Raw genomic sequence first — 15,788 nt, 5'->3', positions numbered from 1 at the left:
GTTTCCCATCCAGTGTGCCTCCAGCTGTTGCAAAACTACTAGGGATGTAAGAAAAAATCGATTTGCGCGATTATCGCGATTTTTCACTTGGCGATACTGAATCGATTCAAAATATTTTTGAATCGATCCTTTTAGGGATGTGAAATTTGTATCTCCTGCTGCCCGGAACAGCATGTCCCGGGCATCAGGAGATACAAGTTCCACATTTGTGGAGCCGGGCAGGCCGGATCTGACGCGGCGAAGCTCTGGGTGTACGGAGAGGGCTCCGACTCGGGCCCGCTCCGTACTCTGCGACCCCCGGCTGATTTCAGTAGCCGGGGGCCGCTGATGCATCACCGCCACTAATATCCAGCATCCGGTGCTCTGCAATGTGTATGGAGCGGGCTCCGGACTCCTGTCCGGTCCATACTCTGCAGCCCCCGGCTGTTCTCAGTAGCGGAGGGCCGCCGCTAATAGCCAGCATTCAGCGATCGCCGCGGCTGGCTATTAAACCTTTAGATGCTCCCTGGTGGGCTAGTGGGGTGGATCAACCCCCCCCCCCCCCCGCAGCGCGCTTGCGAGCGGGCGATCCACTGTGGAGGTAGCCGCACAGCTTACCTCTGCTTCTCTGCTCTCCGTGGCTCTGTCATTGATAGAGCCTGGCTGGACCAGGCTATGTCAATGGATCGCAGATCAATGGAGTTCAATAGAACTCTATTCATCTGTCTCAGGAATCTGATGATTCCTAAAAGTCTAATAAAGTGTATATAAAAAAAAAAAAGTTTTAATAAAAGTGTAAAAGACATTGTTTTTTATACAGAATCGGGATATATCGCAATGTATCGTCACCTAGACGGTATCGCGATATATCGAATCGCCACACTGGTATCGCGATTCAAATCGTATCGCCAAATTCTTGGCGATTCACACCCCTAAAAACTACAACTCCCACCATGCCCGGACAGCCTAAGGCTGTCCGGGCATGGTGGGAGTTGTAGTTTTGCAACAGCTGGAGGCACACTGGGAAACACTGTACTAGGCAAAAGTGATAACTTATTGATTCTCTGAACAAAACATTGAATTGTGGGTTCATGACCAGGAACCTACCCAAATCTGTCACATTGAGAACTTGAGTCAAAATGGTTTTTTAACAGTTAGGGTTTGGTCCAGAAGCTGAAATGCTTATGTTTCTACTTCAGACAACAACATCTGACAAAAAAATATCTAAAAATACAGTAGTAGTAAACTTTATGATAACCAAAATGTGTCAGTCTCAAAACCTTTTGCCATGACTATATAGCAATTCATCTAGAATACAAGTTGCATTAACATTTATTCATTCATTTATTTATTTAAAAAGCATGTACAGATTTTTATCTCTTTATGTCAAGACATTCTGCCTACATGATGCACAGGCATCATATAGTGTGTGCACAGCTTAGAAACATATGTAAATATGTGAAATTGACTTCTAAAAAATTGCTTGGTTATAGACATCAAGCTCAGTGCCTTAAAAAGTACCTGTCATCAAACCACATTTTCTAAACTAACTCAGATTATTTTCACTAACTACTCCTAACACCCCTCCTGCCCTTTAAAAAGCTCTGTATCGTACCTTTCCCCTTACTCACATTGTGTGAGCTCCCGGCAGGAGAAAGTGCGCGTTCCCCAGCAGGCGCAACGTCACTGAAGCCTGCGAGAGCTGTTCCTCTCCATGATCCGCACACATTTCCTGAGTTTGGTCTCCTGCCAGGCCGGGAGGAGACCAAACTAACTGTTTGACTTGTGGCAGGATACAGAACAGAGCCACCTAGTGGCCGTTTTTTCAGTCTTATTAAAAACATAGAAAAGTTGAGAATTTTATCAGCAAGTAAATAGCAAAATATCTTATAATTATATAAGCAACAATATATTAAAAGTTTAGTTTGGTGACAGGTTCTCTTTTAAAGATTTTTCTTTTTCTTTCTTTCAGGTATATCTAACAGATTTTTGGCCATAATTCTGCCTATTGTAATTGTGGGGATCATTCTACTTGCTTTATGTTTCTTTATTATAAAAAGAAAATTAGAATCCACATCCTTGCTCCCGCTGTCATTGGTAAGTTGATAAGTTTGCATGATTGTGTGCTGATGGTATGTAAGACAGAACCCTAATAGCAGAGCATATGTAAAGTGCCCTAATAAATAAGAGACGCTCCTAAACCTTGCTCACTAAAGGAACACTAAACTATTACCAGCACTACGCTTAGGGCACCATAAGCTGTCACGTGGTGTTAACAACTCTATATGTTTGGGTGTGGCCACAGGTACACTTTTACCCCCTTTCCACCCCAGGACCAATGCTTTCCCATAATCCTTACTATCCCGGGTGTTTGGAAAACGGGGCCATGAATTGGTGCCAGCAACATAGTACTGACTGCGGCATCTATAGGATTGACAGGAGAAAGAGCTCCCCTTGTCACCCATCGGCGACCCCAAAATACAATCATGGGGTGCCGATGGTAGCCGGAGGCCAGATAATAGCCTCAGAGTCTGTTAGGTATGGAAGTCTGTGATGCCCAATCACAAGCAAACTGTCAATGCAGTACTGACAGCTATAGTATACAGCAGCACAGTTGTACTTAATTATACTATACTTGCCGTCTGATGAATTCCCCTAAGGAGACAAAAAATTGCTTTAATAATTTTTTTCCCCAATAATTAAAGTGTAAAATACATTTTTTTAGATTCCCCTTTCACAGTAAACCCTATATATTATCACAAATAAAAAGTAATAGGTAATTCATAACGATTTGTAAATTTATAAAAGTTTATTACACATGAACGCCGTAAAAAATAAGTGCAAGAATTGCTAATTTTGGTCACCTTGCCTTCAAAAATGTATCACAATTGTACCAATAAAAAAGTACACCTTGTAATGCAAAAAATGAAAATAGTTATGCTGTAATCTGCCCTGTGACATCCGAGGTGCATGGTGCCTCACTGTGACATTTACTGTAGTAGCTAGGGGGACCAGAGTGGTTCCGCCCTGGAGATTGCTGTAATTGGTCGGTCAGTGCTGACTGACCAATCGCAGCTTTTGTGACATTGCCCGGCTCCATCTTCTGCAGCATCCTCCATTTTTGCCTCTGATAGTTGGAGAGAGCAAGTGCTGTTTGCTGATTTGCAGTTTTAACTGTAGATAAGCCAGCCAGTTAAGTGTGAGTTTAAGCAAAGCGATTTGTCAGCCTGTCCCGACCTCTGCCTGCTGCCAGTGCGTCTGTACTGCAGCACAGCATAACATTCAGTATTACAATGACACTCAGCCTGTGAGATCCAGCCTAAGGTCTGAACTCACAGGCTTCCATACTTGGTAGACAGGAGGCCATCAACTGGCCTCCTACTGCAATGACAACCATCGAAACCCCGCGATCCTATGGATGCGGTGGTCAGTATTGACTGTGGCATCTATGGGGTTAATGCTGCTGAGACCAATGCGATCTTGGTTTCCACAACTGCGGCGGGATCCTGCCTGTGATTAACAGTCGGGTCTCGCCGCTGATCTACAGTGTGTCATGCAGAGCAGGAGATCACTAGGATGTATGCATAAAGAGAATCTGTCAGTACATTAACAGCCCCCCTATACCTTTTAAAGAGTGGGTAAATGGCTTTCATGTGCTGGTGTTATACGATGAAAGCAATGGTTATGCAGAATGTAAAGTGGCTCTGTCAGCAGGTTATTGTGGTATAAAGTAAGGGCAGGGATGTGTTGGGGTTTTGACCCTTCCAGTGCTGAGATATCAGACAAACACATGGAAATTAAGCTTTAAAGACCACTTAGTGTTCCCCTCTGCTGCTAGAGTCCAGAACAGTTTGGCCCCTTTACCGATTAGTCTCTCCCCTCTGTGTGCTGGTGACCTCCTCTACCCCCATGAATGAGGACCAAAAGGAACTCCCAGTGTCTCCAAAGCCTAATTTGCACATCTGTTTAACTTCTCAGGCTGAATGGGTCTTAAAACTGGACTTCCAGATGTTGGAAAACTACAACTCCCAGCATGCCTAGACAGCCGCTGGCTGTCTGGACATGCTGGTAATTGTAGTTTTGCAATAAGGGGGAGAGGCTTTTCTAAGAAGGCGAGACTTACCCTTTTAAAGATTTCTTAGTTTGCAACTTAAACATGTGGAAAGAACTGGTCTTGGTTACATCTTCTCATCTGCCTGAAAGAGAAAATACTCTTAAAGGGAACTCCACCCCTAGACATCTTATTCCCTATCCAAAAGATTAGGGGGATAAGATGTCTGATCACGGGGGTCCTGCCGATGGGGACCCCTGCGATCTCTGCTGCAGCACCCCAGACCTCTGGTGCACGGAGCAAACTTCGCTCTGTGCCGGATGACTGGTGATGCGGGGCGGAGGCTCGTAACATCACGGCCATGCCCCTCAATGCAAGTCTCTGGGAGGGCGTGACGGCTGTGACCCATAGACTTGCATTGAGGGGGCACGGCACCCGACGTGATAAATGGGACCCCCGCGATAAGATGTCTAGGGGCAGAGTACCCCTTTAAGTTTGAATTAACATGGAGGCCCTGATAATTTGTTTTGGGTTTCTAGTTGTGTGCGGTATCTGTGTGTTCTGCTGTGTTCTAAACTTAAATGAATTTTCTTAATGCTTTTTCCACTTTACAGAACACCATGGCAAAAGCTGTGACTGCACATTTGCCATCTGACCAAGTGACCAAGTATGATAAAGTCTCTGTATCTTCCCCTGACTCGCCTGGAGATAAAATGACCCCTGAGGAGGCAGATAAGGACCTGAATGGGGCTGATGATTCAGACATCAGAGTGAGCATTGATCAGGGATACCAAAGCTCTGCAGGGGAAGCTGAACAGAAAGCACAAGACGACCAGAATGGAATAGAAGAATCAAGTAACAGCAGCACCAACAACTATTATCACACTGAAAATGGGGATTCTAGCTTTGTATGTATAAAGGAGAATGGCATTACTGAGCAGGAGCCCGTCCAAGACATTAAACCAATAACAAACTCCTTTGGATATGACAAGCCACATTGTCCTTTATAAACTACAGGAGGTGTGGGCTTCATCAGGCTGAATGTGAAGGCCTGGAACGCTGCACATGCCTTAAATGAACCTCATTCTGGAGCTTGGAGTGCTTACATACATAAGCTGCAATAGCTTACAAGTGGGAGAAGAACTGCTCGAAGCATACAATGAGACAGTTATTCTGTTATAAAGCATTGCAGAATATGGAGATGATAAAGAGTGCGCCTAGGAAAATGTTTACTGCGGTTGCTCATGCCTTTTGTTATTATCTTCATCAGTGTACAGATATGTTTGACCCTAAAATACTGATACATCTATCTCCAAGGACTGTTCAGGCGATGCATGATAGATGGAGGAGCACTTACAGCCTTGTAAATATACAGTTTTGTCTTTTTTTTATGTTTTTTTTGCAGCTTTCAACTGACTGCGATTCATTTCTCAATCTACTTTTTTTTAAATAGATAAGTTTGATCTATTTGTCTGCTTAACCTGTGTATTAACTTCTAAAGTTATATCACTTATCCTTTTTTTATTTTTATTTTTTTTTACTTATATGTATATATGTAAATTATGGAGGAGATTTATTAAGCAAATGCACTAGATTATGTAAAAAAAAAAAAAAAAGCCACATAACAAGTATACAAAGCCATATTTGTTTAATATGTGTTTTAGATACTTCTACACTTGAATAGACTTGAACCCCACACATGTTTAACATGGCTCATAAGATGTACAACATTTTTCACACAGCCTAAATTTGGCCCAGCTTGTCTCGACTAGTTTGATGCTGTCTAAGCCTAAAGGGGTACTCTGGTACTGGTGTTCTTATCTCCTCTCGGCATGTAGGGGGAGTCAGGGCACCAGGAAGGAGAGAGGGGGGGGGGGGGGGGCTGGACGGGATTCCCACGATCATACACTAGGGGATAAGAACTTCAGATTACCCCTTTAAGACATTATTAATTTAAAAGAAAACTTCCATTATCATTTGAAATCTGCAGCAGGTTACAGAAGACATATTAATGGAGTTTTTAAATAGCCATCCATTAACGGAAAACTTGGTGCGAATATGTAGATCTATCTACAGCATGCTTATTCTGTTGCTGTGGATTTTCACCGCATTTTGTTCCTTCGAGGAAATGTGTTCTGTATCTGTAGCAAAAACCACAGCAGAATCTGCCTCAATCACATGCACATTATGCTGTGGCGGAATGGTCTGCCATGTCTGGGCTTACTTTTACTGGTTTGTTGTAGAGCCCACACAGGGCACTCCTGAGATCACATAATAATGAGTTTTAGCGGTTTCAATAGTGAGAAACAAGCAGAAAAGACAGATCAGAGTCTATTATAACTCCAAGACAGTGAGCATGCTGCCTGGGAGTTATTATAGCACCACACACAGATGGATTTGTCAGGTTTAGGTATATCAGTTGAGGGAGAAAACACAAGAAGTTCAGTTTTAGAAAGATTTAGTTTCAGATATACTGTAAGGAGGACATAATCACCTTGACTAATACAATAAGCAGCAGTGCCACTAACTGTGTATACCCTATGTATAGCTTTTGAGATGACAACCAATAATAAACAGTTTCTGACAGTTTCTGTCAATTTGTTTTTTTATAAATGAAACTAATGTGAAATAATTAAATTACATCAGTTACTGTCTTGTGTCTTTAAACCCTTAAATGGCCAAAGTCATTTGGAAAAACTTTTGACATGCCTTAGCGACATTGGCAGAGTATTCAGACCTCCACCAATCAGGAGAGAAAGCCAGGAGAACACAACGCGTTCTCTCCCTGTCTACAGAGCATGTCAGAGAGCAGGGGGAGAAGCGCACTGCAGCACAGATTTCTTCTTGCTCATTCTTCTGATCGGTGGAAGTGTAAACAGTCGGACCCCCCGCCAATCAAAACTTTTGACATGTCACTAGGACATGTCAAAAGTTTTTCAAAATGACAGGTACTCCGGACACAGGGATTTTTCATTTTTGGACTTTGATTTTTTTTCCTTCTATTCATAACACTTTCAGTTGTACTCATTCTACCACCAAATCTATGATGAAACAAAAAAAATGTATTTTTTTTTTTTACTCCTTTTTAAAGAATAACTTTTTGTATGAAAGTTAGTATGCTTACAATTGTCCTCTTCAAACCCATATAACTCTTATTTTTCCATGTCCATTATTTGAGCTGTGATCTGTAGTTTTTATCAGTACCATTTTTGTTTTGATGGACGTTTTGGTATTTGAAGTGACCAAAAATATACAGTTTTGGACTTTGGTATTTTTTACGCATACGCCATTGACCGTAAGGTTATACTAACTTTTTATATTTTAATTGTTCAGACATTTACGCACGCGGCTATGCTAAAATGGTTTTTCGTGTTCATTTTATTTAAAAAAATGGAAAAGAGGGAGTGATTCTAACTTTTATTAGAGAGGGTTTTTTTCACTTTTTTTTTTTTTTTTTTTACACTTTTTTAGCCCACATAGGGGACTATTACGTGCAATCTTTCCATTGCTTATACTGCACAATGCTGTGCCATAGCAAAGCATTGATCATTATCGGCACTCCATTAGTGCAACCTGCCATGGCTTCCTGCAGATGGAGCACCAATCAGATGGGACAAAGCCAGGTAGGAGACCTCCTTCCATCCTCTAAGCTGACTGGGACTCAGTGACTTCATAGCAGTGGCGCCAATGAGCACCCTGAGCTAACCGGCAAAGATATTTCCTGCAGTTAGACACCACAATCAACTGTGGTGTCTAAAGGGTTAATTCCAGACATCAGTGATATTCGCCACTAAGTGTGGGTCCTTGCTGCTGATAGCAGTTGGGACCCACTGGGTCTACAGCAGGAGAGGGCAAAGGACGTACATGTAAAAGGAGTTATATAAAAGGGGGTTAAAAGAGTTATAGTAAGCCATTAATAATAGACTAGAAATAGTTTGACTCCGTCACCCAACCGATGAGCTGTTTAATCCCTTAACGGCCACGGACATATCTTTATGTCCGTGACCGGCTCCCGTTATGTGAAACGCGCTCAGGAGCTGAGTGCGCTTCATACCTGCTGGTTCCCGGTTGCTATGAGCAACAAGGACCCGCGGCTAATACTGGACATCGCAGAACGGGCTGATGTCTGGTATGAACCCTTTAAACGCAGCGATCAAAGTTGATCGTGGCATCTAAGCCGGGAGAAAATACTGCCGGTTAGCTCAGCGGAGCTGTTCGGGACCGCCGCGGTGAAATCGCGGCATCCCGAACAGCTGAGAGGACAGCGGAAGGCGCCTTACCGTGCTCCTTGCTGTACGATCGTCGTTCCATTGAGATCCAGGCTGGAGCAATCGAGCACAGATCCAAGGATTGCATGTAATAGTCCCCTATGGGGGCTAAAGAAAAGTGTATAAATGTGATTTAACCCCTTCCTGAATAAAAGTTTGAATTACCCACCTTTTCCCATAAAAAAAAAAAATATATATATATATAAAAATGAACATATGTGGTATCGCCACGTGTGTAAATGTCCGAACTATAAAAATATAATGATAATTAAACCGCACAGTCCATGGTGTACACGTATACCCTAAAACCCACGTATACCCTAAAAAAAAAAAAAAAAAAAATAATTCATAAAAAGCGATTAAAAAGTCCCACAATTATGGTACCAATAAAAACTTCAGATAATGGCACAAAAAATGAGCCCTCATACTTCCCTGTATACAGAAAAATAAAGTTATAGGGGTAAGAAGATGACAATTTTAAACATAAAAATTTTGGTGCATGTAGTTATAATTAAATAAATTAAATATAATTAAATAAAACCTACATAAATTGGGTATCATTGTTAATGATGGACCTACAGAATAAATACCACGTAGAATCAGAAGCTCCGAAAAGTGGCAAAATAGCGTTTTTTTTCCAATTTTGCCCCACAAATTTTTTCCTGGTTTCGCCATACATTTTTGGGTAAAATTATTGATGTCATTACAAGCCCTCATATGGGTCTGTAGGTGCAAAATTGAAAGCGTTCTGATTTTTAGAAGGTGAGGTGGAAAATACGAAAGTACAAAATTGAAAAAACCTGTGGTCCTTAACGACCACTAGCGTATATTTACGCTTGTGGCCAGCTTCTGTTATGTGAAGCGCGCTCAGAAGCTGAGTGCGCTTCATACCCGGAAGGTCCGGTTGCTATCAGCAGCCAGGACCCGCGGCTAATACCGGACATTGCAGATCGGGCTGATATGTACTTACACTTTACATATTTATGTAAATAAAAATAAACATATGTGGTATTGCCGCGTGCGGAAATGTCCGAACTATAAAAATATAATATGAATTGAACCACACGATCAATGGCGTACACGTAAAAATATTCAAAAAAGTCCAAAATTGCGTAGTTTTGGTCACTTTGTATACCCTAAAAAAATTGTAAAAAGCGATCAAAAAGTCCCATCAAAACAAAAATGGTTCCAATAAAAACTTCACATCATGGTGCAAAAAATGGGCCCTCACACATCCCTGTATACAGAAAAATAAAAAAGCTATAGGGGTCAGAACATGACAATTTTACACATACTAATTTTGGTGCATGTAGTAATTTTTTTAAAGTAGTAAAATAAAATAAAACCTATATAAATGAGGTATCCTTGTAACCGTATGGACCTACAGAATAAAGACTGAGTCATTTTTACAGAAAAGTGTATTGCATAAAACTGAAGACCCCAAAAGTTACAAATTGGTGTTTTGTTTTCCAGTTTTGACCCACAATTTTCTTTTTCTGGTTTCACTGTAAATTTTGTGGTGAAATGATGGATGTCATTAAAAAGTACAATTGGTAGCGCAAAAAATAAGCCCTCATATGTGTCTGTAGGTGCAAAATTGAAAGCGTTATGATTTTTAGAAGGTGCTGAGGAAAAAACGACCTTAAGGGTTTAAAGGGGTAGTGATACTTGCACTGCAGCCCCTTTACGGTTTATTGCTACTCCTTGCATTGCCCTGCTATAAGTAGCAGCAGTGCAGGGCACTGTATTGTTGTCCCATTCAAGTGAATAGGGCAACATTGCACTTCCTTGCACCACCACTAAAGATAGTACAGCTGTAAACAGTGAAGAAACTGCAGTGTGAGCACCATGCTCTTTGTCCATTAGATAAACCAGGTGTCGGTTTACCTGACATGTAAAATACCTATATATTAGCTCAGTCTACTGTACAACAGTAAAATATTCTGTATTCATATGCAAACATTTACAGATCTCACCCTATAGCCATTGTTAAGTACATGTTTTACTTAATGTGATTATGGTTAGGTTCAATGGCTCCTTCAAACAACTGATCAGTGGAAGTGCAGGGAGTTGGACCCCCCACTAGTCAACTGATGGTCAACCAACTGCCAAAAATGGGGTATAACCTTCGGGATCACCCATAGAGAATAAATGGTGTGGTGTCCTGTACCATCCTTAAGTCCCCTCAGGAAGAGACCCTTAGGTCTATTGGGCTCTCCTGCAGGCCTCCCCCCTTGTTGTCTCATGTCAATGCAATGTATATTCATTGGGTGACATGTACCAAAGATTTAACCCCTGTTTTGTGTGTGTTTTTTTGCGCAAAATTTTGCGCAATCCCTTTTTTTTCGCATTTTTGTGCAAGTTTTGGTAGAGCATGTCCTCCAGATGTGGCCGAATCGGGATACCTTGGAGTAATATCTATAGTATGCATGGATTTATTAACTGCGTACTTTTCCTTTACACCAAAAATTTTGCCGCAAGAGCAGTTTTTTTGCGCAAATATAAGCTATCTTGGACTTAACGTAGCAAGATGCTCTAAATCATCGATTCTATTTTCCAAAGAGTGGATTGAGGAGATTACTATACTTACCCGCAATTTATGAATTTTATGAAGCTCAGTGCGCTTGATTGATAAATTTAGCGCTTCTGCTCATAATTTAGAATTCGGGAAAAGGGGTAAACTGCTTCTACCATACACAAATAATGATACATGTCCCCCATTATGTGTATCTATTGTTTATATGTATAAAGTTGTACAGTTTGAATAAAATGTATAGGACCTTCCTTCCATCATGTGAACTACTGTCATGTGATATACCCAGAGTTCCTTGGGCACACGAACCCCAGGCATTAGCAACCAATGGGCTTTAGTCCAGCCCCCTTGTATATAAGGGGCTGTATTCTCTGTTAGCTGTTCTCTTGTCTCTTGTTCCTGCACTCTATTAGTTCCTGCTTCTCATTCTGAACATTAAAGCAGCATCAATTCCTACACAATTGCATCTAGGCCAAAGCGTAAGGAACAGTAGCCACTTCTAAAATGTGAGTTACAATTCTCTCTACAAATCCAGTGACTACTACTCAGCTAAGGAATATATTAGCAGCACAGTGGCCTGCATAAATATCCTCATAACTACAAGTCCAAGCAAGCCTGCAAGGTATCCTGGGTCCCAGTTGCCTCTGTGAAAACTGCATTACTGTAAAGACTGTTTCCTGATGCCACGGCTCCGGCCCCTCGTGACTTCACGCTCCGCCCCCTCAATGCAAGTAAAAGTTCCAGTTGCTGCAAAACCCTTGCCGTGGACATTCCTTTATTGCATACCATTTCTGGGCTGGTTGTCGGTGGTTATTATACCGAAACAACCTCATCCTGGCGTCACGAACACTAAGGGGTTAACAACAGCTTGCCCCCTAGGGTTAATACCACCAGACCCTGCTACATACTTCAACACCCGATGGTCACCACAATGGAACAGTGGAATGCATGCCCAAATTGTTGGTCTATTGATAACAAAGACCCAATGCCCCATTCCAGAGATCACTGTGGGTCCCCTATTCTGTGGATAGGTAAAAAGTAATCCTTGACAATCATTTACAGGGGAAACTCGAAAAATTAAAATATGGTGCAAAAATCCATTGTATTTCAGTAATGCTACTTAAAAGGAAAGCATGAAGTGCTCCTAAATCTCCTGGTAGACAGATGACCCTGGACTTAAAGGGGTACTCTGCCCTAGACATCTTATCCCCATCCAAAGGGTATAGGAAAAGATGTGTGATCACGGGGGTCCCGCTGCTGGGCTGATACAGGGGACAGAGTGACGCCACGGCTCCGGCCCCTCATGATGTCACGCTACGCCCCCTCAATGCAAGTCTATGGGAGGGGGCGTGGTGGCCGCCACACCCCCTCCCATAGGCTTGCATTGAGGGGCGGAGCGTGACGTCATGATACTCCGGCCCATGTATCGTGAGTCATCACGCACAGAGCAAACTTACCTCCGTGCAGTGATGACTCGGGGGGCTGTAGGAGAGATTGTGGGGGTCCCCAGCAACGGGACCCCCACGATCAGACATATCATCTTATCCCCGATCCTTTGGATTGGGGATAAGATGTCTAGGGTGGAGTACCCCTTTAATGAAGCACAGTGGACCAACATCAGCAGATGACCATGCTCCCCAAATCATAGGGGGGAGGGGGGCTTTGGGGTTTCCATGAGCTGTAAGCCATAATCAGCACAATTATGACAAATCACGGCTTGAACCATCTTGCTTTGCATGTAATGTGTCTTTCTTATATATTCTTTTCACCTTTTAAGTTGCATTACTGAAAGAAACAAACTTTTGCATGATATTCAAATTTTTCGAGTTTCACCTGTATATGTACCCCAAACTGGATTCTACTAAAAACAAAAAAATACATCTTGCAGAAGTCCACGTATGGCAAACCTGACACAAAAAGAAGTTATGGTTGTTGGAATGTAGAGACTTTTTTTTCCTTCCATGAAATGTTCTCTTGAGGGGAGATTTCTCAAAACCTGTCCAGAGGAAAAAATGCTGAGTTGCCCATAGCAACCAATCAGATCGCTTCTTTCACTTTTGAAAAAGCACTCAGCAACTTTTCCTTTGGACAGGTTTTGAGAAATCTACCCTTTATTGTGAAATGAAGAATCTATCAAATATTTTTGAAAAATGTATGCCACTGTGAATGGTGTAAAATAAAAACGAATAATGCTCCGTCCTGTAGCTGCCAAAACAAGGCATACATGGCTCTCCTACCTCACCTAGTGGACATAACGAGGGCTACAACCCTGCTACCTGTAACATAGGTCTTCTAGGCAACCAGTGTTCAATCAAAAATGGTGAACTGGACAAGCATTACTGCCACCACGGCAAAGCAGGAGGTCACACAGCACCACCTGGTCTGGGGTCCCTTACTCTTTTATGTCCATCTAAAAACATGGAAGAGGAAGATAATGGCTGGACACAGTATGTTACTGTGCTGGGAGTGATGCGAATACACAAAAGCATATGCCAAATGTGTATTTGCATGATTTTCCCTCTAACTTGAAAACAATGCTCTATGTGTCCATTTGATGGGCCAGGTGTTTGTTTACCTACATGTAAAACACCTACATATTACTTTAGTCCACCTTACTTAGTTATAAATTCATATGCAGACATTTACAGTTCTCACCCTATAGCCATTATTAAGTACATATCTTTTACTTTATCAGATTATGGAAAAGCTGAGAGTTTGGGTGGCTACACACTATAATTGATGGTATGCCCTATACCGAGGTACTGAGTTGCACTATGCCCGTAGTGCCAAAAATCTAAGGAAAAAACAGTATTAGGGTACGTTCACACAAGCGTATTTACAGCGGATTTTACGCTGCGGATCCGCTGGTAAAGGCCCGCTCTATGCTGTCTTTACATGTGCCTGCTCGTACGGCAATACACCGCGACGGCGCACATCGCGGCCACTCTCCCTGCTCTGAGCTAGGCAGAGAGCTTCGCGATGTGCGAGTATACTGCGACTCGCACATCGCAGTGTGTCTGCTCGTAGCTGCATATTGCCGCTACGAGCAGACACATGTAAAGACAGCATAGAGCTGGCCTTCACCAGCGGATCCGCAGCAAAATACGCTGGGAAAATCCGCTCATTTGAACGTACCCTTAGGATTCAGACCTCAAGGTACAGGGTGAACTGGGAATGTAAGTAAGACTGGAGATGTAGCTGGTTGTACAAAATGAATTATGCTTGATTTAGATAAAATATGACTATTATCTGAGCAGGGCCATTTCTACAGATATAGGGGGAGATTCATCAAAACCTGTTCAGAGGAAAAGTTGCTGAGTTGCCCATAGCAACCAATCAGATTGCTTCTTTCATTTTGCAGAGGCCTTGTTAAAAATGAAAGAAGAGATCTGATTGGTTGCTATGGGCAACTCAGCAACTTTTCCTCTGGACAGGTTTTGATAAATCCCCCCCATAGTGCATACATATATAATAAAATGTGGTAAAAACAAATATGGTAAAATATAATTGCATACAATTATGATTTGATACATACACAGATAATTCCACCTAGTTTTGTGCCAATTTAGATGTCCAGTGTAATGCGCATACATATAGGTTTTCAAAGTCTTATTAAATCCATAAGTTGGAATACACAGTGTGAATAAAGTTGTGAACGTTGCAGGTATGGCACGGGTATTCGCCCGGCCTAATAGAAGGATATTACCTGCAAGTCAGATGAGTACTGCGATGTGAAGATGATATTGCTGGGACTTGCTGTCTTCATGGAAGGTTGCAGTGAGATGCCGACTGCCTTAGCTGTCGGATGGAAAGGTGAGAAGATTCCGGGGGTGCATAGTGTACCCGTGTATACTATACAGGAGCCGGGAATCCTGTCACCAGACTGATAGGACTCCCTGCTCCTATAGCCACTTTGGGCGGTATACAGTATATACAGCTAACTATAGATGGCTGTATATAATGTATACAGAACAGAAGGTCCACTTACCTCCCTCATTTCTGTCACCGCCGGTCCGTGTAGCTCCGCCCCTAGTGATGACATCATTAGGGGGCGGAGCTACAGACTGGATTCAGGCTAGTCTGAAGCTCTGTTCACATTGTCCGTTTTGGATAATGGGAATAGACCCTTCTGCCAGTGTCTACCCAGACAGGGAGACTCCAGCTGTTGCTAAACTACAACTCCCAGCCTGCCCAGTCAGCCAAAGGCTGTCTGGGCAGGCTGGGAGTTATAGTTTTGCACCAATTGGAGGCTGACTGTTTAGGTAGACATTGCATTATGGGCACTCTCCCCTGCAGAGAGCGCAAAAAATGTCCTAACCCATTTTTTTTTCTTCTCGTTTCAGATCCGTGTATGCAAAGGATTACGACGGATTCGATGGATTACGACGGATGAACTTTATTTTTTTAATTTTAATAAAATGGTTAACGAGGGCTGTGGGGAGTGTTTTTTTTTTAAATAAATTTTTTTTCCAATGTGTTGTGTCTTTTTTAAATTGAATATTCAGGCTTAGTAATGGAGGCTGTCTAATAGACCGAATCCATTACTAAGCCGGGGCTTAGCGTTAGCCCCAAAAACAGCTGGTGCTAACCCCCAATTATTACCCCGGTACCCACCGCCACAGGGGTGCTGGGAAGAGCCGATACCAACAGGCCCGGAGCATCAAAAATGGCGCTCCTGGGCCTAGGCAGTAACAAGCTGGCGTTATTTAGGCTGGGGAGGGCCAGTAACAATGGTCCTCGCAGGCTGTTGCTGCTTTGTTGGTATCTGGCTGATACTGAATATACAGGGAACCCTATGAGTTTTTTCTTTTTTCATAAATAATGATTAAAAAAAACAAAACGCAATTTTCAGCATCAGCCAGATACCAATCAAGCAGCAACAGCCTGACGTTGCCAGGGTGGGCGAGGACCATTGTTACTGGCCCTCCCCAGCCTAAATAACGCCAGCTTGTTACTG

At 42.5% G+C, this 15,788-nt stretch overlaps 2 protein-coding genes across 4 annotated transcripts in view; both read left to right on the top strand.

The window, feature by feature from the left end:
• IFNGR1 (interferon gamma receptor 1) overlaps positions 1–5,765 on the top strand; it is a 51,305-nt gene extending 45,540 nt beyond the window's left edge. For both annotated transcript variants that reach the window (XM_056566647.1, XM_056566648.1), the window contains 2 exons: positions 1,952–2,076; positions 4,645–5,765. In XM_056566647.1, the coding sequence (XP_056422622.1) occupies positions 1,952–2,076; positions 4,645–5,040 (521 nt within the window). In that variant the 3' untranslated portion in view covers positions 5,041–5,765. The remainder of the gene's footprint in view (positions 1–1,951; positions 2,077–4,644) is intronic.
• Positions 5,766–11,738: 5,973 nt separating this feature from the next.
• The window catches only part of LOC130360755 (interleukin-10 receptor subunit alpha-like), a 41,770-nt gene continuing 37,720 nt past the window's right edge, over positions 11,739–15,788 (top strand). Inside the window, exon 1 of one of the 2 annotated variants that reach the window (XM_056563327.1) lies at positions 11,739–11,862. In XM_056563327.1, coding sequence (XP_056419302.1) covers positions 11,751–11,862 — 112 coding nt within the window. In that variant the 5' untranslated portion in view covers positions 11,739–11,750. Of the gene's footprint in view, positions 11,863–14,246; positions 14,313–15,788 lie in introns of those variants that run through there. The other variant, XM_056563328.1, reaches the window with a different exon arrangement.

This window comes from Hyla sarda, chromosome 3 (genome assembly GCF_029499605.1).
Source record: "Hyla sarda isolate aHylSar1 chromosome 3, aHylSar1.hap1, whole genome shotgun sequence".
NCBI lineage: Eukaryota > Metazoa > Chordata > Amphibia > Anura > Hylidae > Hyla > Hyla sarda.
This window is presented reverse-complemented; position numbering and strand designations above follow the sequence as displayed.